The sequence below is a fragment of the Sceloporus occidentalis genome, unplaced genomic scaffold (genome assembly GCF_023333645.1).
Source record: "Sceloporus occidentalis isolate IW3139 unplaced genomic scaffold, rSceOcc1.0.p SCAF_1, whole genome shotgun sequence".
In the NCBI taxonomy this organism is placed as follows: Eukaryota; Metazoa; Chordata; class Lepidosauria; order Squamata; family Phrynosomatidae; genus Sceloporus; species Sceloporus occidentalis.
Genome location: NW_028316981.1, coordinates 30,106,491 through 30,130,196, shown reverse-complemented (window position 1 = coordinate 30,130,196; position 23,706 = coordinate 30,106,491). Strand labels below are relative to the sequence as shown.

General features: G+C 39.0%; 1 protein-coding gene across 5 annotated transcripts in view; it reads right to left on the bottom strand.

Moving 5' to 3' along the window:
- Positions 1-23,706, bottom strand: part of LOC149321282 (receptor-type tyrosine-protein phosphatase gamma) — a 742,038-nt gene that overhangs the window by 94,178 nt on the left and 624,154 nt on the right. For 2 of the 5 annotated variants that reach the window (XM_089518763.1, XM_089518770.1), the window contains exons 13-14: positions 20,688-20,820; positions 8,219-8,305 (exon numbers count right to left, since the gene is read on the bottom strand). In XM_089518763.1, coding sequence (XP_089374889.1) covers positions 8,219-8,305; positions 20,688-20,820 — 220 coding nt within the window. The remainder of the gene's footprint in view (positions 1-8,218; positions 8,306-20,687; positions 20,821-23,706) is intronic. The other 3 variants (XM_089518749.1, XM_089518757.1, XM_089518745.1) reach the window with 2 other exon arrangements.

The following is a 23,706-nucleotide window of genomic DNA, read 5'->3' as shown; positions in this document are numbered from 1 at the left end:
CATGTTTCTGAGGCTTCTATAGACAATTGCCCCCCCAAAGGCCCCGGTGTCAATCAGCGGCAGGACCGGGCTGGGGCCGGTCCCAAGGCCTTGCCGGGCCGCAGGGTGCCTACCCCTGGCCTAAGCAGTGTCTAAGCGGTTTACAACAGTAAGTTAATTTGTCCCCAACAATCTGGGTACTCATTTTAGCAACCTCAGAAGGATGCAAGCCTGAGTCAAGCTTGAGCCCTTTGCTGGTCTTGAACTCGCAACCTTGTGGTTTTGAGTGAGTGGCTGCAGTACAGGCATTTAACCACTGCGCCACCAGGGCTCCTGACCCTAACCCTAACCCTAAGAATTGGGAAGGTAGCTATGAAAGAACTAGAAAAGATTCTAAAATGCAAAGATACACAACTGAGCATAAAAGTTAGAATCATGCAAGCCACTATATTCCCTATTACCATGTATAGATGAGAGAGCTGGACAGTTAAAAAAGAAGATAGGAAGAAAATCCATTCATTTGAGGGGCGATGCTGGAGAAGAGTGTTGAGAATCCCATGGATAGTCAGAAGAACAAACAAATGGGTCCTTGAGCAGATCAATGTGGAAACCTCCCTTGAAGCCAAGATGACCAAACCGAGGCTGTCGTACTTCAGACACATCATGAGAAGGAAGGACTCATTGGAAAAGGCAATAATGCTGGGAAAGATGGAGGGAAGTAGGAAGAGAGGAAGACCACATACTGGATGGATGGACTCTATTAAGGAGGTCACGGATATGGGATTGCAGGAATTAAGTAGAATAGTGGAGGACAGAGGGTCTTGGAGATGTCTCATTCATAGAGTTGCCATGAGTTCAGATCAACCTGAGGGCAGTTAACAACAAAAACTTGGAAACCACTTGAAGGTACACAACAACAAAGCTTGGAGCTGTATGCCATCTGTTCCTGGTGATTTATGTCTTCCAAATGCTTTGAAAGCAGCCTCCATTTCACTCTCTAGAATTCTGTGTTCATCATCAAGATACTTTCTTGAATCCATCATCTTTTATATCTTCTACACAGTTTTTTTATGTACTCCTTCCACCTTCTGTATATTTTGTCCTGATCAAGCAATGTATTTCCCTTTTGGTCATACAGCATCCCTTCTCTTTATTTAGAATTCACTTTGATTTCTCAAATCGCATGGAAGAGGTCTTCCATTCTCCTTTTTTGTTGTTGCCTTCTGTTTCTTGGCACTGATTATTATAATGGTTCACTTTGTTCTTACAAAGAAGGTGCTGAAAAGTTGAGTCCAGACTTCTGACTCTACTGCTGTCATTTTTTACTTTTGCTTTTTACCTGTCCTTAGCCATTTGAAGTGTGCCACAAGTCATTCAATGAAGCATTTCTTTCTTTTAGACTTCATATAGTGTCTTTATGCGTTTCTTCCATGATAATGTTCCTGGTTTGGGTCTAGAGTTTTTCTGATTTCCACTTAATTTCCCATAATAATGCAAATCTGCTCAAAACTTGTTTTTAAAATTCTACAGGGATGTATTTTGGCACTCTGGTTAATTCAGTATGCTTCTATAAGTATTCTCTAATTTTTGATGTTACCGGTTTTGTCTTTGCCATAATCTACTCCTCGCCTGCTTTTTGCATATACAGTGGGCCTGCTGCATTGACAGGCTAGCAATACTTGGATTGGTACATCCATGGCTCACCGTGCCCCATGTTATTCAATGGTGGCACATGCATATGGACATGCTTTCACACACCCAATGAATAATATGGGGAGCAACCACCCGTTTTTCTCTATTTGCAGATGGGAAGGGCCCACTGTAGAAAAATACTTCTAATATGTTGTCTATTTGATTTCTCTATTGCCCATATATCAAAGATACATGGGCGCATTCCAGCCACGCAAAAAGTACATACTAGGTACGTACTAGGGTTAGGAAAGGGCGTCCTTTCCGGGTGCCCTAACCCTAGTACGTACCTAGTACGTACAAAATGGCAGCGCTCATTCTACATGGGTGCCACCACTGGGACATCACAACCACGCCGCTCCCAAATGAAGCGGCGCGGAAGTGACATCCTGGCGCTGCGTGACGGTGCCTGGGGTGCCCTTTCCATGACGCTGGAAGGAGCTCCGAAATGGAGCTCCTTCCTTAATTTGCATCGCTAGCACAGCCTTTAGACGGCTGCGCTAGCAACACAAAAGAGAAAGGGGCCGAGTGGCCCCTTTCTCTTTTCCCTCTTTTCCCTGCCGCTGTCGGGGTGTCCTTGGGGCTTGAAGCCCCAAGTACACCCCTTTCCAGGCTCTGGGGAAGCAGCCTTTTGCTGCTTTCCCGCAGCCTGGAAAGCAGCGGATCGGGGCCTCAGAGGCTGCAGCTGTGGCAGCTGAGGCCCCGATCCAGCGGGGAAAGGGGCGGGTACAGGCCGCTCCAAAAAGGTGGTCTGTAAACCACCTAAGTTTGCTTTCCAACAAGCTTATCTATTTATTGGTCTGGTTATACCTGAGAAATTGTAATCAACACTACTTACCCAAATAAATTTAAAAAATCTATCTTTTGCATTAAGGTTTGATCTAGTTCCCTGTTTCCATTAGACCGAAATTGCTATTTATAACACACTGGATTAAGTGGTCTCTGAAGTACCCAATTGTTTCTGAGGAGACTCTAGGGGAACCAGTGCCAGCTCCTTATTCACAAGAGCTCACAATTATTATAATTTCAGCAAAGGCAGATGGGATTTATCCTCCAGACACATAGTATAGACTAGCTTTATGTAAGAGATAGTTCAGTGACACTGAATGTCACATTTAAAATAGTTTCATAATTTCCAAAGTTTATGATCAGATGTTCAAATGACATTTACAAGATTCTAATGAAGAGAATTAATATATCTTTAAACAAGCACTAATATGTATGCAAATGAGGAAAAAAGATTTCTTTTTCCAAAAAAGATGTTCACTTATTCTTTTAGAAAATACGCTTGTGTCCTTCAAGGAAAAAAAATTAATTCCAGCATATTTAATTTAGGTATTTTCCATGTAAACAATGATGTGAATCAAGCCATCCTCTACTTTATATTTAAATTCAGAACCTGAATATTATAAATGCTAATTTAATACTCTGTTTAATGATAAAAATGAAGAGCTAGACTAATTTCAATTTGCAAATTCCTCCAATTATAATGTTTTCCTTTGGAAAGTAGAAATTGTATTCCACACCTTTTACGAAAATGAATTATTTAATCACTATTCATTCACTTTTAAAAACATTTTAATTCTCTTTTGAATAGGGACTGATTTTAATGGGGATATAATTGGTTTTCTTGACAAAAAGATTTTTAATATTCATTTAAATATCACCACAGTTAAATTTGATCTGATCTGCAGATGCATATTACAATGAAGAAAATAATAATAATAATGAAATTAGTTTATTCAAAAATCCTATTTATTTATTTATTTAAAAACGTATGACTACAAGTTATATATTTCATATATTTAGATTCAGATGAGTCATCTATTACAGAAAACTGAAGCATTTATTTCCCCTTAGGTGGGTATGCCCAATTTTTAAATTACAAAATACTATCAAAATATGCTCCTTGGGGTAAAAGATATAATTAAGTTGTAATTCAACAACGTTTAGGAGCAAATAGGTTTCTCTGATTTCTGCTTGAATTTATTACTAAACCAATAGCTCAATGCTATTGTGAATAAGCTTATGTTCCCCTCTTTCTTCAGTACAGCTGCAAGGAAGGGACTGGGAGCATGCTGCTTTTTTGTTTTATAAAGAAATGTCAACAGATTTTTAAAGCATCTATTACCTCACAGTCTACCCTGATGGTACCCCTCTTCTCCTGAGTACAGATTATGCATCAGGGCAATCAAAATTTGTGGCACACCCATTTTTAAAAGAGCGGCCCATAGTTTTTCATGGTCTACACAATCAAAGGCTTTGCTATCATCTATAAAGCACAGAGTGATTTTTATCTGAAATTCTTTGGTGCATTCCATTATCCAACATAGGTTTGCAATATGCAATCCCTAGTACCTCTTTCTTTCCTGAAACCAGCTTGGACATCTGGCATTTGTTGCTCCATCCATGGTAATAGTCTTTGTTTTTTGAGCATCATTTTGCTTGCACAGAAGATTAATGCAATGGTCCTGTGGTTACTACAGTCCTTGGTATCCCCTTTCTTTGGAATTAGAATGTATATTGAGTTTTTCCAATCTGTGGGACATTATTTTGTTTTCCGTATTTGTTGACAGATTTTAGTTAGAACTAGTTCTGTCTCTGTAGTTTGAAGCAGCTCTGTTGGTATGTCTTCTCTTTCTGGTGATTTATTACTCCCAAGTGCTCTGACTGCAGCTTCCACTTCACTTTCTGAAATTGGAGGTACATCTTCAAATGGTTCTTCCTTGAATGAATCTGTCACCCTTTCATCTCTTTTATATAGTTCTTCAGTATATTCTTCCCATTGACTTTTTATTTCTACTTGGTTATGAAACGTGTTTTCCACTTGGTAGTATAGCATACCACATGCCGGTAGTGGCAATGGCGCATGCATGTGGTGCGCACATTCGCAGTATTTCCCTTACATGGGGGGTGGGTGTCTGAATCGGATCCCCTGCATAAGGGAAAGTCCCATTGTATTGCATCCCCAGTCTTGATTTAAATTTCTCTTTGATTTCTCAGATCTTATGGGAAAAGTTTCTTATTCTTCCTTTTTTTGTTGTCATGTTTTATTTCTTTGCACTGACTGTTATAGCTCTCTTTGTCCCTGTGCACAGGTTGCTGAACATTTGCATTCAGAGATCTGAGCAAATTTCTGTCACCTTTTATTTTTAATTCTCATCTGTCCTTAACTTATTTTGGGCATAAGGCCAAGCTGGCACAATGTATACTTAATCTCTCAAATATTGCTCTTTCACAAGCCCAACTGAATGGTTAACTCCATGCAATTCTTTATGAGTGCCTCCCTACATAAAACATACCATGAAAGAAGAAAACTAGCACACTTAGGCCTGTTACAGACAGCCAAAATAAAGCTGCTTCGAGTCACAGTGGAGGTATGGTGTTTCACTGATGTATGCGTCCTAAGAATCCAGAAGCCGCACCAAAGCCATGCTCCAGTCCTTAGGGCTGGAGCGTGGCTTTGGTGAGACTTCTGGACTCGTAGGACGCATGCATCATTGAAACACCATACCTCCACTGTGACTCGAAGCAGCTTTATTTTGGCTGTCTGTAACAGGCCTAAAAGAGCACTGAACTAGAACACCTTCCTGAGATATATTAGTTTCAATGTAAATAGGATTTCATAGAATGCTATGCATTAAAACGTCTCTGTGTATAAAAATGATCAATTTTTTCTGTCTACAATCTGAGTTGTATGGTGTCAGTTTATTTTGCTGCATATATGAAGCTGAATATTCTGCTGCATATATTACAGCTGAAAGCATTTATACACCAACTGTCTCATTCCAAAGCATTGAATAACTGCATCTTTTTAACAGATTGTTTTTTAAAATTAATATTTTCAGGCCCCTACTTTTCTGAAATTTGCTAGAGATGTTCTAGGGTTTTATTTGTCTCACATTTCGTAAAGAACCAATCAGATTTGTATGTCCCAAACTAAAAAGTGACTTCAAACAAAACCATCCTTCCAAGTCTTTAGTTTCCTAATCTTGCAGTGCAACATTTGACTTTAAAATGCACCAAATGATTGTACATAAAACCCACACTATACGATGAAATAGACACAATTTTTCAGCAGACCAAAACCACATACAGATTAATGCAGAAATGAGGTAGAACAGATTTATGAATGAAAATTCTTATAAATGTGAAAGTCTCACAGACCAAAAAAAGTTTGATGCATCCATAGCTATTCACCAATATGATTCAGCGATTTTTATACAGTGTTTTTTCATTATGCATTTTATAATTGGTCAATATCATATTTTTCATGTATTATGTACTTACTGTCCTAAGATTTCATTATTGGGGAGTCTTAAAGCACATAAATAAATAAATAAATACATATATACATACATACTGATTTATGAGAATAAATAGAATCTGAGGTTTCCTTGGGGGCATTAGATAGATAGATGGATGGATACTATATATACTCATGTATAAGTCTAGAAATTTTAGTCAAAAATTGAACCAAAAAACTTGGATCAAATTATCCGCGGGTTAATGTAAGTACAGTGTGCCCGCATCCTACGTGGGTGCACCATACACGGCTGCGCTGGAAGAAGCAATGGTGCGCGTCAAAAGAAGCAAAGGCGTGTGTGCCCGTGGTGCCTGTGCAATGCGCAGGCATGAGCCCCATTGTTTTTAATGAGGCTCCACCATACACGCTATTTCCCTTATGTGGGGGGATCCATAATGGATCCCTCGCGTAAGGGAAGGGCCCACTGTATTGTATTTTAATTCTTATCAAAAAAGGAATGACAGTCATCCCTTCACATTTGCTGGGGTTAAGGTATCAAGGACACCATGAATGCGGAAAACCCTTGCCCCCCCCCCCCCCCATGGCAGCCATTTCCAGGGTGGGAGCGGAGTGGTGGGGGAATGAAGTTCTCCTTTCCTCCATCCTTCCTATCCTGGAAAGCATCCCTCAAGCCTTTCTAGGGTGGCAGGGACTCAGGGGAAGGGAGTGCTCCTTTCCTCTGGCCCCTCCCACCCTGGAAAGACTTTGGAGACAGTTCTCCCAAGCCTTTCCAGGGTTGGAGGGAACTGGGTTTACATTCACAAATAATCAAAACCGTGAATGTCAAACCTGCAAATGTAGACAGTGGTAAAAGGTGAGAGCTTAGTCCATCTGGGACAACCTAAAAGAAGCACCAGCCATGTCTACTCTCCACCATGCTACCACTTCTGACTTTTTGAATTTCCTGGTGGGAAAATGCTGGCAGTGGTAGCCCTTTGGTGTTTCCCATCAAAGGAGCACCAAGAGGAATCAGGCTTTTAAGGCTGTAATTAAGACATTTGTGTATATTTGTCAGCTTTCCTGGGTTAAAAATAGGCAAAATATGTGCAACGTGGTTAAGATGACAATTCTGAAGATTGGAAGATCTGCAGTTCGAGGCCCAAGTGCCACATGACGGGGTGAGCTCCTGTCACTAGTCCGAGGTTCTGCCAACCTAGCTTGCAAATGCAAGTAGATAAATAGGTGCCTCTTTGGTAGGAAGGTAACAGCATTCAGTGCAGTCATGCTGGCCACATGACTACCGGAGTAGTCTTCAGACAATGCTGGCTCTTCATCTTAGTAACGGATATGAGCACCACCCCCTACAGTTGGTTACAACTAGACATTCATGTCAAGCGACTACCTTTACCTTATCACATTAAAGTTAAAGGTTATAATCACTGGTAGTGTGGTCACAATTTTCTTTGCTTTTTCTTTTCATCCTTTTTGACATGTGTGCATTCTCTTAGCCCTACCTGTACCTGGTCACCTTGCCCACGCATGACACAGCCACTATTAACACAGTTCCCTTCTTATCCAGCACAAACAGTGATGCCTGCTGGGATTTGCTAAGTTCTTTGGCATCATTTTTCTTTGCTTCACCCTTTACATCCTCTGTTACATGCCCCTAAGTTTTACCCTCAGCTTATCCATGGGTCATATCATGTCCCCTAAACCTGCCCTTGACTTATACATGATGTTGGCTTATAGTCAAGTATATACAGTAGATAGATGATAGATAGATAGATAGATAGATAGATAGATAGATAGATAGATAGATAGACATACAGACAGACAGACAGACAGACAGACAGACAGACAGATAGAGTGTATTTACAAGACTAGATAAACACATCTTAAGTATCTGGGTGGAGAATGTTGTTTAGTAGCTTTCCTTCTTAATATATAAATATTGTCAGTGAAATGTTCTTTTATAGTTGCAACAATCATTTAACAAAATTATCTTATTAACCCTTTTCTATCTTATGAAATGTAATGCCACGTTTGAAGCAATGTAGTTAGGTTAAAAGTACAGAGTTGGAGTAACTTTTTTGTTAGCTTCATACTTCTACATCTAAATACAGTATGCCTACTAGATAGGCTAAACTAGTTTTCTATTTCAAACCCACATCCTTTAACCAGCATTGTAGACCAAAGCATTTTCTATAAATGTCTATTCTATAAATGTCTATATGTCTATTTCATAGATATAAACAAATCAAAAGTTAGTAAAACATCCACCCATTTGATCTGAACACCCCTCACCTGTTCCCCTTCTTTCCTCTGTCCTGAGAAGAAGAGACTTCATGGAAAAGGCGGGGTAAGCCCTTGGACTTTATTTTGTTACTCACTCTAAACAAAGAGAGACAAAAAGTATATAAAACTTATAAACAGACTTTCTTTGGCATATCCTAAATTACTGTATATACTCATGTATAAGTCTAGAAACTTTAGTCCAAAAATTGACTTCAAGAACCTGGCTCGACTTATCCATGGGTCAATGTAAGTCGTGTACTTTAACACCTATAAAAAAGGGAACCATCCCCAGATGAAAGGCAAGAGCATAATCTGTTCTGGAAGCACTGGCCCCCTTCTGTTCTCTCATCCATTCAGCCTTTAGTGTGATCACAAACAGTGATGCTTGCTGGAATTTTCTAAGTTCTTTGGCACTGTTTTCGTTTGCTTCACTCTTTAGATGCTTTGTCACACACCACTACGTTTTACCGACTTATCCATAAGTCAGATCAAAATCCATAATTTTGGCCCTAAAACCTGCCCTCGACTTATACGTGAGGTTGAATTATAGTTGAGTATAAGTAATGGCAAAATTTCTATCCATGTGGGTTTACTTGTATAGATGTTCTAATCTTCCCCAACTCCTTTCCAGTAATAATTTTCATTTATAGCCACTCATACTTGGCAACGAAAGTAAAACAAGACATACATTTCTATGTACTACAAGGCTGTCTCCTTGTGGTCTTCTCAGATCAGAAACAGGTGGCATGTTCCTTTCTTAAATAAACACAATGGGGAGATCTAGTGAGATCACAACATGAGCTCTCCTGTTCCTCAGAAGACAGAATGATGAAGGCAGGAATGCTCTTGATCTCACAGTGTGTCATGCAAAGAAACTAACATGTGTGTCACTGAGCAGATATTTGAGTGCACATATTGGATCTAGAAGAATCAAATTCACATTAACATAGGAAACCTTTCTTCAAATTAAGCTAGAGGACCATTTAATAATGGCGTTGAAAGTAAAAGACAGATTGTTAAATGTGTACTGATTTCAACTATAATGTCCAGTATTCTGTATCAGCGATTTAGTTAAGTATACTAAGTATACTTATGCTGCATCTGCACTGCAGAAATAATCTAGCTTGACACCACTTTAACTGCCATAGCTCAATGCTATGGAACCTGTTCCAGATCCCACTGCAAAAATGGAAACTCACATACATTCTAGCCCCATTGGCTTGAATGGCTGCGCACCGCCACATGCGGCCCTGTGCGCACTCCATCTTAGCCAATGGGGCAAAGTCTGCGAAAATGGAGGGGCAACTATAGTAGCATTTTTAGTATCTCAACATAATGGTTGGAATGTTTTGTTCTTTTTTCTTTTAAAAAAACAGCTTCATCTTATTTTCACATTGCCTTCCTTAGAGCACATGGGTCCAGCAACTGTCAACCAAATTCTAGCAGTCCAGATAATAGGTTACTGTAACATATGTTCCAAAAATACAAAAAACTCAAAAACTTCTGAATGTAGTCTGAAAGCTTTTTGGACTATGATATATTCAAGCCAATGATTTTTTTTAAAAAATGTATACATTCCAGTAGGAATGGAGGCCTATGTTCTTTAGCTGCTAAACTTTGACTATATTGTTCTGCAGAGCATGATATTCCACAGAGGTGGGACAATAGCAGGAAAAGTTATGCTCTGTCCAGTATTTCATCAGTCATACAAAATAATCAATGAGAAGATTCTCTCTACTCAGTGGACACTGAAGATCACCTAGGAAGCATAGGTTAAGACCTATTCTTACAAAGCAAAGGAAAGCAAAGCAAAGCCACTTTCTATAGTTGTTTTCCAAAATTCTTTACAAAATTAGTTAACATTAGTTGATTTTATTCAGATGGTTTAGTACATTTTAAATTAACTGCTTTATACTCTGTTATTGTATTTCCATTTGATTATGTGTCTGCTTTTGTCTGTATGGCATGAAAATTACCCACATTATCAAACATATACAGCAAAAAAGAAACAACAGAAAAAAATAATGTAGAAAATATTTTAAAGCAAAGCTAATATTACCAGAAACAATAAGAAGATGACTATGAGTGTTTTGGCACCACATGTGGTTTATTATTAAATATATTTTAAAGCAATCTTTACTTAGTGATTTCTTTTTTTGGGGAGGGGGAGGGAATTTAAGTGAGGATGAGTTGCTCTGCTCAAAAGCCTGAATAGATATCTCAAAGTCAATTCAGCAGCAGGGGATTTGTTACTATAACTGAAAGTGCTTGTGATTTCTGGAAAAAAGAGCAGACCACTATTCAGTAAAAGGTTATGAGGAGCTTCTAGCATTAGGTTACATGTGATGAGGCAGCCACTGCAGACAGCTGTATTTTGCTAGGCAGGCCATTAAAGTACAGAAAGAAGGGAGAAAGCATGTTATGAACCTCTCAGAACATCTGTGAAACCAGAAAAGGACACTCTTTGAGTTGATTGCTAAAAGGGAGCATATAAAAATCAGGGAAGAGTAGCAGTCAAAAGGACTGTGGCGCTTCACTTTTCAGATCACAAGGGTCTTTCTGAGAAAGGTGGATAAAGAAAAAAATGCTTATTTCCTCTTTATAGTAAAATAGTTAGTCCACCTTATAGAGAAACCAAATGGTTGCCAATCTAGTCTCTTCCAGAGCATGAAAATGTCAAGGGATAGTTGCCACAGTTCTAGAATGAGAAAACAACAGATCTCTACAGGGATCAACTTTCTCACCATCTTTAGTAAACTGGGGACTACTGTGTGCATATTTGTGAATGTTCTCAAGTCAGTGGGATACAAAATAGGAAAATAAGTGTCTCTTTGGGAAAGACTAAGCTTTTAAGCTATGAAAACAATAGCAGACCTACATTAAAATGTGTGTGTATTGCCTTCAGAAAGCCAGTGATTTGTGTGTTGGACTATGACTCTGGAGATGAGGGTTCAATTCCACACTCAGCCATGGAAACCCATAGGGTCACAATGCGTGAGTCACACTCACAGCCCCAGAAAAACCCATGATAGGGTTGTCTTAGGACAGTGATAGTGAACCTATGGCACGTGTGTGCCATCACCCCAGCACAGAGTTTGCCGGAGCTTGTTACTAGAAAGCCAGAGGGATATCGCACTTTGCAATAAATAAGTGGGTTTTGGGTTGCAGTTTGGGCACTCGGTATCTAAAAGATTCACCATCATTGTCTTAGGACCTTATCACACAGAGCCTTACTGTGGGTAAAACATTCCTGAACTGTTTCAGAAGCGCAAAGGTGTGATTGTCTGCCATGCTTCTCAAACGTCACTGAGGCATCCCACTTTTCTTCCATTGTCAAAGAGTTCACGGAGAGGCCACTTTTTGAATAATGGAAGATCCCATTATTCAAAAAATGGCTTCTCTGTGAATGCTTCATCGATGGAAGAGAAGTGGGATGCCTCAATGACGTTTGAGAAGCACAATGGACAATCACACCTTCGCACTTCTGAAACAGTTCAGGAACATTTTGCAAGCATTTTACCCATGGTAAGTGCCTCCATGTGATAACATCCTTAAGGTTGCCTTACATCAGTAATGATTTGAAGGCACATAACAACAACTCTGTGCCTGCAAATCATTTGATTTATGGTGACCCCATGAAATTCATAGGATTTTCTTAGGATGCATCTACACTGTAGATATAATCCAGTTTGAGCACTTTAAGTGCTATAGCTCCACCCTATGGGGTTTTTAGTTTTACAAGGTCTTTAGCTTACAAATCACAGGATTCTGTAGGATGGAGCCATGACAGTTAAAGTGGTGTCATACAGCATTCTTTAAGTAGTGCAGATGCACCTTTAGGCAAGGAAATGCTCAGAGATGACTTTGCCAGTTCCTTTCTCTGAAATATAGACCTTCACCAGAAAAAGAAAAGAAAAGGAGCTGACTTTGCTGCTGTCCATAGGACAAAACAACTTACAATAGACTTTAATAACTTCAGGACCATATCATCAAAGGTATTAAGCATCACTCCTCCTTTGGCATCCACTCACCAGCATTTACTTTCCTGATTACTAAGACATGAATACTGTCTAAAAGGCTTTCAAAAGAGAATGTTTCTTTTGGTCTGAGAACAATCCCATGAAGTAGGCTACTTGTAAAAAATCTAAGGTTTTCTGAATAGCATTCAGCCAGGCGAGGCAGATGGGAGATTGCAAATAAACAGGCTACAATCTATCACGCTACATGAATATATCACTTTAATGAACATGTCCACAACCTATGGAAATTTGGGGTTTATAGATTGGAGAGTAGCATTTAGAATTTTCTTCCCAGAGAGCTCTAGTGCCTCCTCAGACTACAAATCCAAGGATTCCATAGATTTTAGCCATGGCATTTACTGGGATCATAGGACTATATTTGTGTAGTGTGAAAAGGCAGAAAGTGTTCCAGGGACCAGTATCCTATTTATGCCATACTGTTATCATATTTGCACATTTTCCTGGAACTTGCCACAGAGCACTAGCCAATGGCTAGTTGACCAACACCAACACAAGAATCAGCATTTTGTGTATTGTTGAGCAACAAGAGTGCATTCTTTACACTAGTTGTAATAATGCCGGTATAATGCAGTGTAATGCAAGGATACATTGAGCCTCCTTAGGAGCCTGCCTTATGCTTCAAGAATGGTGGCTAGAGCACCAAAACATTTGGGAGGAAGAATACTTAATGATTCTCAAAAATCTTATAACATTTAAATGAATGCTACTAGCTCACTTTGTTCTGTTTGAGACAGCAGCTGTACTATTCAATTTTTTTTAAAAAAAATAAAAACATAGTAGCTCTGCATAGGCAGTTCATTTGCACAAATGATGTAATGAAATAGGGCTTCTTTAGATCTCAGGGTTAGACCACTGGAGCAATTCAGAGGTGATTTGCAGTGACCAATAAGGGCAGACAACTACAAATCTTAGAAGCTGTACTTGTGAATTAATTTTCTTCTCCTAGCTGAAAGTCAGAACCTTCTATAATTTGGACCCTATTTAAAAGTTGCTGTTGTCTGGCATGTCTGTTGCTTCTTCAAGTTCTCTGCTTATTTCATCCTGCTGAGCTTTTGTTCTGTTTACAAACATGATATATATATATGTGTGTGTGTGTGTGTGTGTGTGTGTGTGTGTGTAAGGCAACATATTCACACTGAACAGTTACCTAAACAAAATAATTTGAGTGAAAAAGCTCCATGAATGTATTATTTTTAAAAAATATTAAAAAAAATATTTTTAAAAGAATTAACACATTAGCATGCTGATCCAAGAACTGCCTTTAATAATCAAATAGTGGATTAGCGAGACACCAGTGCAGAAACTACTTGAGAGTCAGCTTGTGTGACAGCATGACTCTGAGCTTATGGCAAATGCTTCAGATCTAACATGCTCATGAGCACAGCTTAATGCAAGGAGAAAAGAAACAGTGGGGATTATCACATGGGGACAGGGTTGGGAGAGAAGCAAATTGCTCTCCCGTCCTTATCCCATTCTTATCATGATCACACAAAAATGTTTCAGAGATGTCGCACTTTGTCCCATCATTTAAGTGGAATTGTATAAATGCGAACTCCCATTAATAAAAAAGGACAGGTCAATTCTACTTCAACGACAGGACAGTGACAGGATAAGCGTGACATCATGTGAAAGTCTTTTGCGCAACAGCAGTCATTTGCAGTTCAATGACAGGACAATGACTGGATAAGAGCTACATCATCTGAAAATCTTTTTGTGATCGCACTATAAGGATGGGAAACGGACGGGACAAAAATATCCCTTTTACAGTGTGATAATCTCCAGTGATGTGAAATAGGCCTGAGTAAAGCTTTAGAAACAAAAAAGGGAGGCAGGCAGGACAGACAGCCTTAAGACATCATGGTAGAATCCAAAGACATAGCCGTGTGAGTCTGGAAAATCACTATGCAAGGGGATCTTATGACACCCATGAAATGATTACTGAAAGAAAGAAGTTGGTAGCATGTGTTTTCATAGACTTGTAGGAAGTAGACTCAAGTCTATGAAAGCTCATCCTACAAAATGCTTTCTTTCAGTAAGTTCAAATGTGCTACAAGATCCCTTTGCAACCCTAGCCATGGTTTACATGGAACGAAGCAGAACCTCAAAAAGTGACTGTTTTTTATTACAACTTTCACAATCCCCCCAAACAGCCTGGTCAGTTGTCTTGCTGGGTTTGTGACTATGGGAGCTATAGTCCAAAAACAGAATTTTTCCAAGCTTTGAAATTAAGGTTCACTGAGTTCAAATGTAACTGTCTGCCTGGTAAATTTGCACAGACTGGCAGGCTAGATTAGCCAAAATGTAAAGGAAATTTGTTTACCACAAATAGTGGAACATATATATGAATTTGCAGCTAGAAATATCTGTGTTTTTTGTGGGTGACAAAGGGATGAGTAGCAGTACAAGGTGCTGTAAGGCAGCATAGGATCAGCCATGCAGCCATTTCTTAGAAATCAGAAGCATAGCGCTTGGAAAACAAAGGCTCTCTGCTAGATATTTCAGCTTCTAAGACACATGTCAGGTTGACCCACTGTGCAGCTCAAACAGGTGTGAAAAGGCCAGGTTGACATCACCCTAGAAACAGCCAGAGGCAGCAATGACTCAGGCAGCAAATGAAAACAGAAAGCAATTTTTAGCTTCTTTTCTAGGCTTCCTGAGCAATACACTGATCTTGAATACTCGTATACTGCTGCTTCATTCTACTGCCATGATAAGCACTGCTTTGTGCAGAGAACTTCGCAAGATTTGTACAACAATGAGAGCAAAGATAGTTTTCCTTTATATTTCTTACAAAGGGCTTGAAAGCTTCAAGAATTCACTGAGCGTTTAATAAAGTTTTGGGGCAGGGCTCATTTTTGACACATTTGTTGGTCTTATAAAATGGTGGTCTTGTTTTGGAGTAAAGCATGGGTGAGGAGCTTGTTACTTTCCAATTTTAGTGGGATTTCAGTTCTCATCAGCATCAATAATAGCAAAGGATATGGGAATTATAAATCAACATCATCTGGAATGTCACAGGTTCACCAACCCCATACTCAAATTGAAAACTGGGACACCTGTGACAAGCAAAATCAGAGTGTGTTCAAGAAGGCAAAGGTTTTAATTAGGAAGAACATATAAGCCAGGAGATGCTGCAGCAGATTGCTGTTACCCAGCTCTACTAAAAAGGACAAGACCTTTTGTTCCCCTCTCCCTCCTGCAGAGTAAACTGAGTGCAAAATAGTTTAGTGTTTCGATTTCCGTTTGCAGCAACTGAAATAAGCTGAGTACAGAGGGGGAGCAGAAAGAAACGGGAACATTTTAAAAACAGCTGAAAAGTAGGATAAAAGAGGATTAATCAGGACTATATCTACCAAATTAGGACAGATGGAGAGTATGCACTCTGATTTCATTAAATTGCCTTAAACATTTTATTTGTATTGCTCAGCTATCTGGGAAAATCATCACTTTTTGCTGAGCATAACCAGTTTGTTTAGAAATTTCTGAATAGGGCAGAAATTTCCTGTTGGCTATAACTGATGAAAGTATAATGCACCTCCTTTTCTAAACACTAGTTAGCCAAAATAAAATTGTGCAGATACCAACAATGTCAGAATATATCTAGCTGGGGGAAGGGGGGAAACACAGAGAAAACTTCCAGATTATTTGGTTTTCTCTAATAAATATTGTGATGATTAAGTATAAACTTGGTATTAATCACTACTGTTCACTTAACTTGTGTTCCAAATGTTTTGGCCTTCTGTACCATGATCTTTCAGAATTGCTCATGTTAGCTGGTTTGACAGGGCCCAAGACTGAGGAAGGTTTTTGTAACTGGTTGTTCTACACTTGGAGTTGTAATTGGTTATTCATTGTTATGGAATGTTTTTAACCTTTTCTCTCCTAATAACTATGATGTCTTCAATATTTTAACAAGCTTATCATTTTTAAGATACAGTTTGAGTCTCCCTTATCCAGAATTCCAAAACCTGAAATATTCCAAAACTGTCCACATGGGTTGATAAGATAGTGACACCTTTGCCTTTTGATGGTTCAACGTGCACAAACTATGTTTCATGCACAAAATCTTTAAAAAACCCCGATTGTGTATAAAATTTTCTCCAGGCTCTGTGTATAATCTGTAGACAAGATATAAATGAATTTCAAGTTTAGGCTTGAGTCCCATCTCCAAGATATCTCATTATGTATATGAAAATATCCCAACCTCCCCAATCCAAAACACTTCTGGTCCTTTTGGATAAGGGAAACACAGCCTGTACTATGTTCTCCATTTTTCTGTGTTCTGTGCCAGAGTAGTGTTTTCTTGTATATTACTAATATCCTTGGTATAACTGTTACTAATCTTTTTGATCCATCATTCATTTGATCCACATGAAAGCTCTTCATTTGCTTTTTACTATAAGAACTAGGGTCACCGGTGAGCCTACCTGTAGCTCACAAGAGGTCTTTCTCCATGAGACCCCAACACATCTCACTTAATATATGATACAATTTCTATCACCTCCTCTCATATTAGGACAGTTCCCCACACACAATAAATGGTGTCTGGAATAATGTTCTCTGGAATCATGGCTATTTAATTTGGTTTTGAAAATGGAGACAGCAATGCCTAAGTTTAAAATAAGGAAATGCTGCTGCATTTAAATTGAGTAAATGCCCACTTTTCCAACTGATGTTTTTTTTCCAAACAGAAGGCATCCTTTGCAACAAAGCATGCTTGGTATATGTTGGAAAGAGGCCAAGATTTGTGGCAACATCTCCACCTCAGCTACATTACCAACAAAGGATAATTCAGAAGCCAAGCTGCATTATGGTCATACAATCAATTAAGGCACCTAAACAATTTCAATTCTACATTACATCACAAGTTAATGGCTTCCATTATTTGAGTGGTCACAGTGATAAACACAACAAAGCAAATACTAATGTTTGCACACCACTCAGCTTTTATGAAGTGGGAGGTAACCCTCTGACAGGATCTGGAAAGATTATGTTTCCAAAAGATCCCAAAAACAAACCCAGATAGCATAGCCAGTATCAGGCTGCCTAGCCCTAGGGTATTCTGGGAACTGTAGTTTAGAAAGTCAACTTTCCAAGCCCTGTTCTCTACCTGTAAATTCCACTTGCTCACTTTGAGTCTTGCTCCTGCCACCTGCTCCTTAGAACTTGTGAGATGGCTCTTCCAGGGACACTAAAAATATCTGGCATCTTGGAAAGATGGATGCATTACCTGGGCCCTGCCTTGCCTACCCATCAGGAAAACAGTGGAAAACATGAGTCACTAGCCCAACAGAATAATGAAGGAAGGATTGAAATGGCCCTCCCTATTTAGGCAAAGACTGAATGGGGCCCATAAGATTGATAAATAAGACATGTCTCTACTATTTACATGTGCAGCCTCTACGAAAGGTTCTTCTGTAGAAGTGCTGTGCTCCTTCGTAGGTGTGCCAAATGAATGCATGGCAGGGAGTGTAGTCAGAGAAGGACAGGGCTAGCCCATGTGTCCCCATGACCCCTTGCACATTCCCTGAATGTATATATGTGCATGTGTCCCATCTGCCTCCACCATCCTTGCAGGCATCACAGGAAATGTAGTTCACTGAAATGATTGCAGTGTTCAAAATTAAAACTATCATGGAGTGGAATGTTGCTGACTGTTATTTTTAATAAGGCATTTGCTGCTGTCACACTGCAGAAATAAAGTAGTTTGACACCACCTTAATTACCATGACTCAGTGCTATGGATTTCCAGGATTTTTGTGAGATATTTAGCCTTCCCTGCCAGACAGCTCTGGTACCACAACAAACTGCAAATCCCAGGATTGGGAGCCATGGAAATTAAAGTGATGTCAAACTACTTTATTCCTGCATGTGGCAGCAGCCATTGTTCCCACATGTCCTACCCATTTCTAGAGCTTGGGCAAGTTACTTTTTTTGGCCTGGCCATGCTGGTCAAGGAAGCTGAAGCCCCCCCCCCCCAAAAAAAAAAAAAAAAAAACCAGAACAAAACAAAACAAAACAAAACCACAACTTTTGGAACCAGGCACAACTGCTCTAGTGTTTCAGCCTCTCAAATATAAATACTATATCTAAAATTTTATTTAGAACTTTAGGTTGCTAGTACAGGCTTTTCTGTTCTTCAATATTTTTATGTCACTCCGTTTTGCAACCATCCTCTTTCTCATGTGCTCAAAACATAAAATTAGAAATATTAGAGTATTTTTCTTTCACAATGCCTTGCCAAAAGGAAATCTATTTTCTGATTTTCGTTTCGATCCCCCTTCTGTCTTTCTTACAGTGAGAAACAAAAGGGACTGGTCAATAAAGGCCACTTGGCCTAAAAGGCCTGTCCCATAAAGGGATATATTTTCTTAACCAGTGAAAAAAGAAAAGAACATTTTTTTTAAAAAAAAGAAATATTATATTGGTGCTATTCATTATGTTACCACATTTCCATTCTCAAGAGGGAACAAACTCATCCCAAACTCATTTTCATGTTATTCGCTTGATGGCTTCATTTACAAAATGATTCCATATGTTACCTATTATACTGCCAGTTACATCCCCCCGCCCCTTCTGTTCTGGTTCAATATCAATTTCCTAACTTTTAAATTAGATTTGTGCCTGAAAATAAAACAAAAACAGTGTGACAGACGATTAATTTTTCCTAAGGACAAAGAGTAATCTGAAGGCGAGCTATGGTGCATTATATAAAGCACAACTGATGCAATCAGAAATAATGTTTATTTATATTAGAATCTTTGCAAAGATGGATTCTTTCATTTGGTGTAATATTTTTCTGCTCTGTTTATCCTGAAATGATTCCCTTTCATCCTCTGCACTAATGCATACATCAGCATCTTAGCCTCGGTGTTTTGATCACCTCCAAACCACAGCTTAGTAGTACAACAATGAGCTGCAGCAAGTCTTGGGCTTATGTGTGTACCTTTCCTCTTTTTTGGGGGGTGGCTGCAGGATTAGAAACTTCTGCTTTCATTTTAAATTAACTACAGCCAGATAATTCTGATGTGGGGATTCAGCAATCCAAGCCTAGTCAGGATTGGGGGTTGAGCCTTACCTCTTTTCCAGGTACCATGATTACAATTTTGTGTGCCATGCTAGCTCTAAATGATGGTTAATCTAGAATATGGTTAGTTCACTTCAGCCCTATACAGACTGCCAAATAAAGCTGCTTCGAGTCACTTTGGAGGTATGGTGTTTCAATGATGCATGCATCCTAAGAGTCTGGAAGCTGCACCAAAGCTGCACTCTAGTCCTTAGGACTGGAGCGTGGCTTTGGTGCGGCTTCTGGACTCTTAGGACGCATGTATCATTGAAACACCATACCTCCAAAGTGACTCAAAGCAGCTTTATTTTGGCTGTCTGTATTAGGCCTTCCTAAACTATATATGCTCAGTCAAGACTGACTACAGTTTGTCCATGTTTGGATGTCATGGCACATGGTGGTTAATGAGATGGAAGCAAAAGCCCCCAAACTCCTCCTCAGGCCACATTGAAGGAGAAGGCAAATGTGCAAGGCTAAGACACAAAGTGTCACAAGGTTTACACATGTCCCAAAGTGATTAGAATGCATGAGCAATGAAATTGAAAGAAGCTGAACAATTCAACTGTTAGTTATCAATTATTCACAATGATCATTTATTTATTATTTTTTATTTATAGCAGTTCAAACATTCCCAGTCCTTCTTTTCACTGTTTTGCAGATGTACTTGAGTATCTTTTATTATTTTATATTTCCAGTTGCCTATATTTTACTTCATTTGATGTACTGTTTGTGTAACACACTTACCACCATTATATTTCTTCCTTTTAATAACTAGCCAATCCCAACAATACTAATCTGCTTTAAGGGTACTCTGCATGGTGGTTTTCTTTTCTTTTAATAATATGTATTGGTGGACTACGATAACACACACCTGAAAGCCATCTTGTGTGTGATTTACATTTGAGTAACCATGCATAGGTTATGCACATATTTTAATGTTTTATTAGACAGCTGCAGGTGATATCTGCTTACAGTTCACAGAAAAAACTCCAGTCTTATACAACGTAAGGCATTAATCTAGACCTATTTACCTGGACTGGGAGCAACTTTCTATAGGTCTTCAGTCTTTAGTTCAGAATCTATAGGACTGTACCATCTGGCCATTTTGGAAGCTGTATAACATCTGAAGACCCAAGGTTGCGAATCACTGCATTAAATTGACAGGCAGAGATCTTCCTTAATTTGCCTGAGATTCCTTAAAAGGAGAATGACCTTGGGACTTTCTACTACAAAGCATATGCCCATCTCATTGCTCCTTTTCACCACACAAAACTCACGAAATGAAAACAGATAATTATTGTTAAAGGCAAAAATCAAACCAGAAAAATTAAACACAAGTCATAAAGCATTTACAATCACTTCTTTTACTCACCTCCAGTAAACTAGCACAGCAATAAGAAGTATGAGGCACACAAATGTCAAGGCTGAGACTACGATGAGGGGAATGATCCATTCCATTTTTCCAGGAGCTGGTCTGGTTGCCATACTGGAAATATTCTTGTCTGCTGCATATTAAGGAAATAACAACAATCAGAAAATATAAAAGAGCACTGAACACTAGGAAGAAATTTAATGGAGAATCATTTTATTGATCTTGGAAAAAATTACTTTTGGAGAGGACTACAACTCTCTGATTCTGGGAGCTGTATTCCAGAAAACGTTTCCAAACTTGGCATTTTACACTTCACAAAGAGACAATCGTGAGTACTTCGCTCATTGTACACTCAAGAAAGAGTTGCAGTCAGCCATGCCTCCTTGACAACATGGAATTGCAAACACATCTTTGTCACTTTTACATAGGTAAAATGTAAAAATTACATTTTCACAGATACAAATAAAATTTCTTATGTGCCTGTGTCTGAATCAGTTTTTTTAAAAAAATGAATGAGTTTTTAAAATATTTTTAACGATGAGGGTTAAAAACAAAAACAAATCAGCAAACTACAAAGAAAGGCTTGTACAGCCAGCCCTTCTTATACACAGATTTTTTATACATGGATTCAAGCATCCACAGTTTTAAAATATTAAAAAAACCCTTATAAATTCCAAATATCAAGCCTTAATTTTCCATTTTATACAAGGAACACCATTTTGCTATGCCATTATATTTAATGGGACTTGAGCATCCACGGATTTTGTTATCCACGGGGGATTTTGGAACCAAACCCCAGTGTATAACAAGGGTCCACTTTATTACTTCAGACATTTTTTTAGTGTAGCTTCAAATAGACACAGGAACAATATTCATTAACATTAATCTCATGGTTCTTGTCATGGACCAGAGCTTGGAAAAAAACTTTTAAGAAAAAGTAATATGTTATGCTGAAGATATCCACATTCTGGCAGGATGATACACTGGGACTCATTCTTAAAATTAACTTTCCAAACTCTATTAAGGACAATTTTCAATTCCCCCCTCCTCCTGCATTAACATTAACATTGTACTGCATAAACCACCCTTCAATGTACGATCTTCTTCTTGCTCATGGCCTTTGCAGAAGTTGATTGCTGATGGACACTAAAATCTGGTGTTGGAAAGAGAGAAACATGAGCTCACACCTCCTAACGCAAGGGATGCTCATATTGTCCTTTAAAACAAAAACCAAACAGAGTAGAGTGGGTAGGGATACACAGACTGATACCACAAGTTTAAAGCAGTTTTAAACTTTCACAGATTTAACAAATCAGTTATGACTAGCTTTTACAACCGGAAGAGAACGAAAGTGCTTAGACATCATGCAGAAACAGAAAGAAAAACTTGCTTCTCTACATTTGCCTGCCAAGTTTGTTTTTAATGTGACACATGCAGCTGTGATGCCCTAGACATTTACATGCATTTGTGCTGGTTCTGCCAACTGGTTTAAGATTCCTGGCCCTTTGGAAAAAATGAATCTATTGACAGGGCCAACACTGCAATTCTCATCTATTATTGGGCTACTCTCATTAGTGACGATATCCAAGCAATTCACAAGGAGCAAATGTGTGCAGCCATACATTTAGAAATAGCTGCAAGTTGGAAAGGATTTCTTAGTCTTTCTCTCTAGATGGATGGTGAAGTATGCACATTTACACTGATTATACATATTTGCACTACTGGAGAAACTGACTGCCTTGACTAAAATGCTGATTAAAATACAAGTGACTGAAAACTTTTACAGTGTTTGGTTATGAATATCTTGAGTATATTCAGGTAAGATTTTTCTAGGTTACATGTCAAGCACTGGAATGATGCCCTCTTTCCTTAAACATTCTCACTGGAATAGATTCTATGATTTTGTTAACTTTTGCCTTTTTTTTCCTGGTCACAGATGTTTTGTCTCAGGGTCTGTTGCTATTGTTGGTTTCATCTTGATATTTTCTGTATTCTGCCTGACTGGAATTTTTTTAAAAAGGAACTCTATCCTCAGGCTTTCACTGAAGACTGAAACTGCTTCTTGAAAACAGTGCTTTATTCAAGTTGAAGAAATAAGGAGAAGTTTGGGCCCTCTTGGTAAGACTTCCATCTTGTAGCTAAAATTCATGAGCTGCAAGGGCTTCTGAAAGGTAGAGGCCCTGTTCTCATATTTTACCTCTTACATTCATTTACTGCACCTGTGATAGGACTGAGATTAAAAACTCAAACACATTACAGCTAATTTACTGTTCTTTCTGTCTCCAAACTGGTGGTAATTTTGTTGGGGGAGGGGAGATAAGGAGAAAGGTGTAAGAGGAAACAAAGAATGGGTTCAAAATAGTGAAATCCCCCTTCTATGGGGGGATTTCAGTTGCAATTCAGTGCTACCTTAGACAATAAAGGCATCCAGGGCAGGGCACATGTGGCCCATGGGTTGTCTAATGCCTATCCCTCTCATCACAGAATCATAGAGTTGGAAGAGACCACAAGGGTCATCCAGTCCAACCCCCTGCCATACAGGAACTCATAATCAAAGCACCCCCAACAGATGGACACCCACCCTCTGTTTAAAGACGTCCAAAGACAGAGACCACCACTCTCTGAGGGAGTGTGTTCCATTATTGAACAGCTCTTATTGCCAGGAAGTTCCTCCTGATAGTTAGGTGGAATCTCTTTCCCTGTAGCTTGCCTCAATTGTTTCGTGTCCTATTCTGTGAAGCAGCAGAAAGCAAGCTTGCTCCATCCTCAATATGACACCCCTTGAAATACTTAAACAAGGCTATCATATCACCTCTTAACCATCTCTTCTCCAGGCTAAATATACCCAGTTCCCTAACTTTTGCCTCATAAGGCATGTTTTTCAGACCCTTCATCATTTTGATAGCCCTCCTCTGGATAGGCTCCAGCTTGTCAACATCCTTTTTGAATTGCAATGTCCAGAACTGGACACAGTATTCTAAGTGAGGCCAGACCAAAGCAGAATAGAGTGGCACTATTA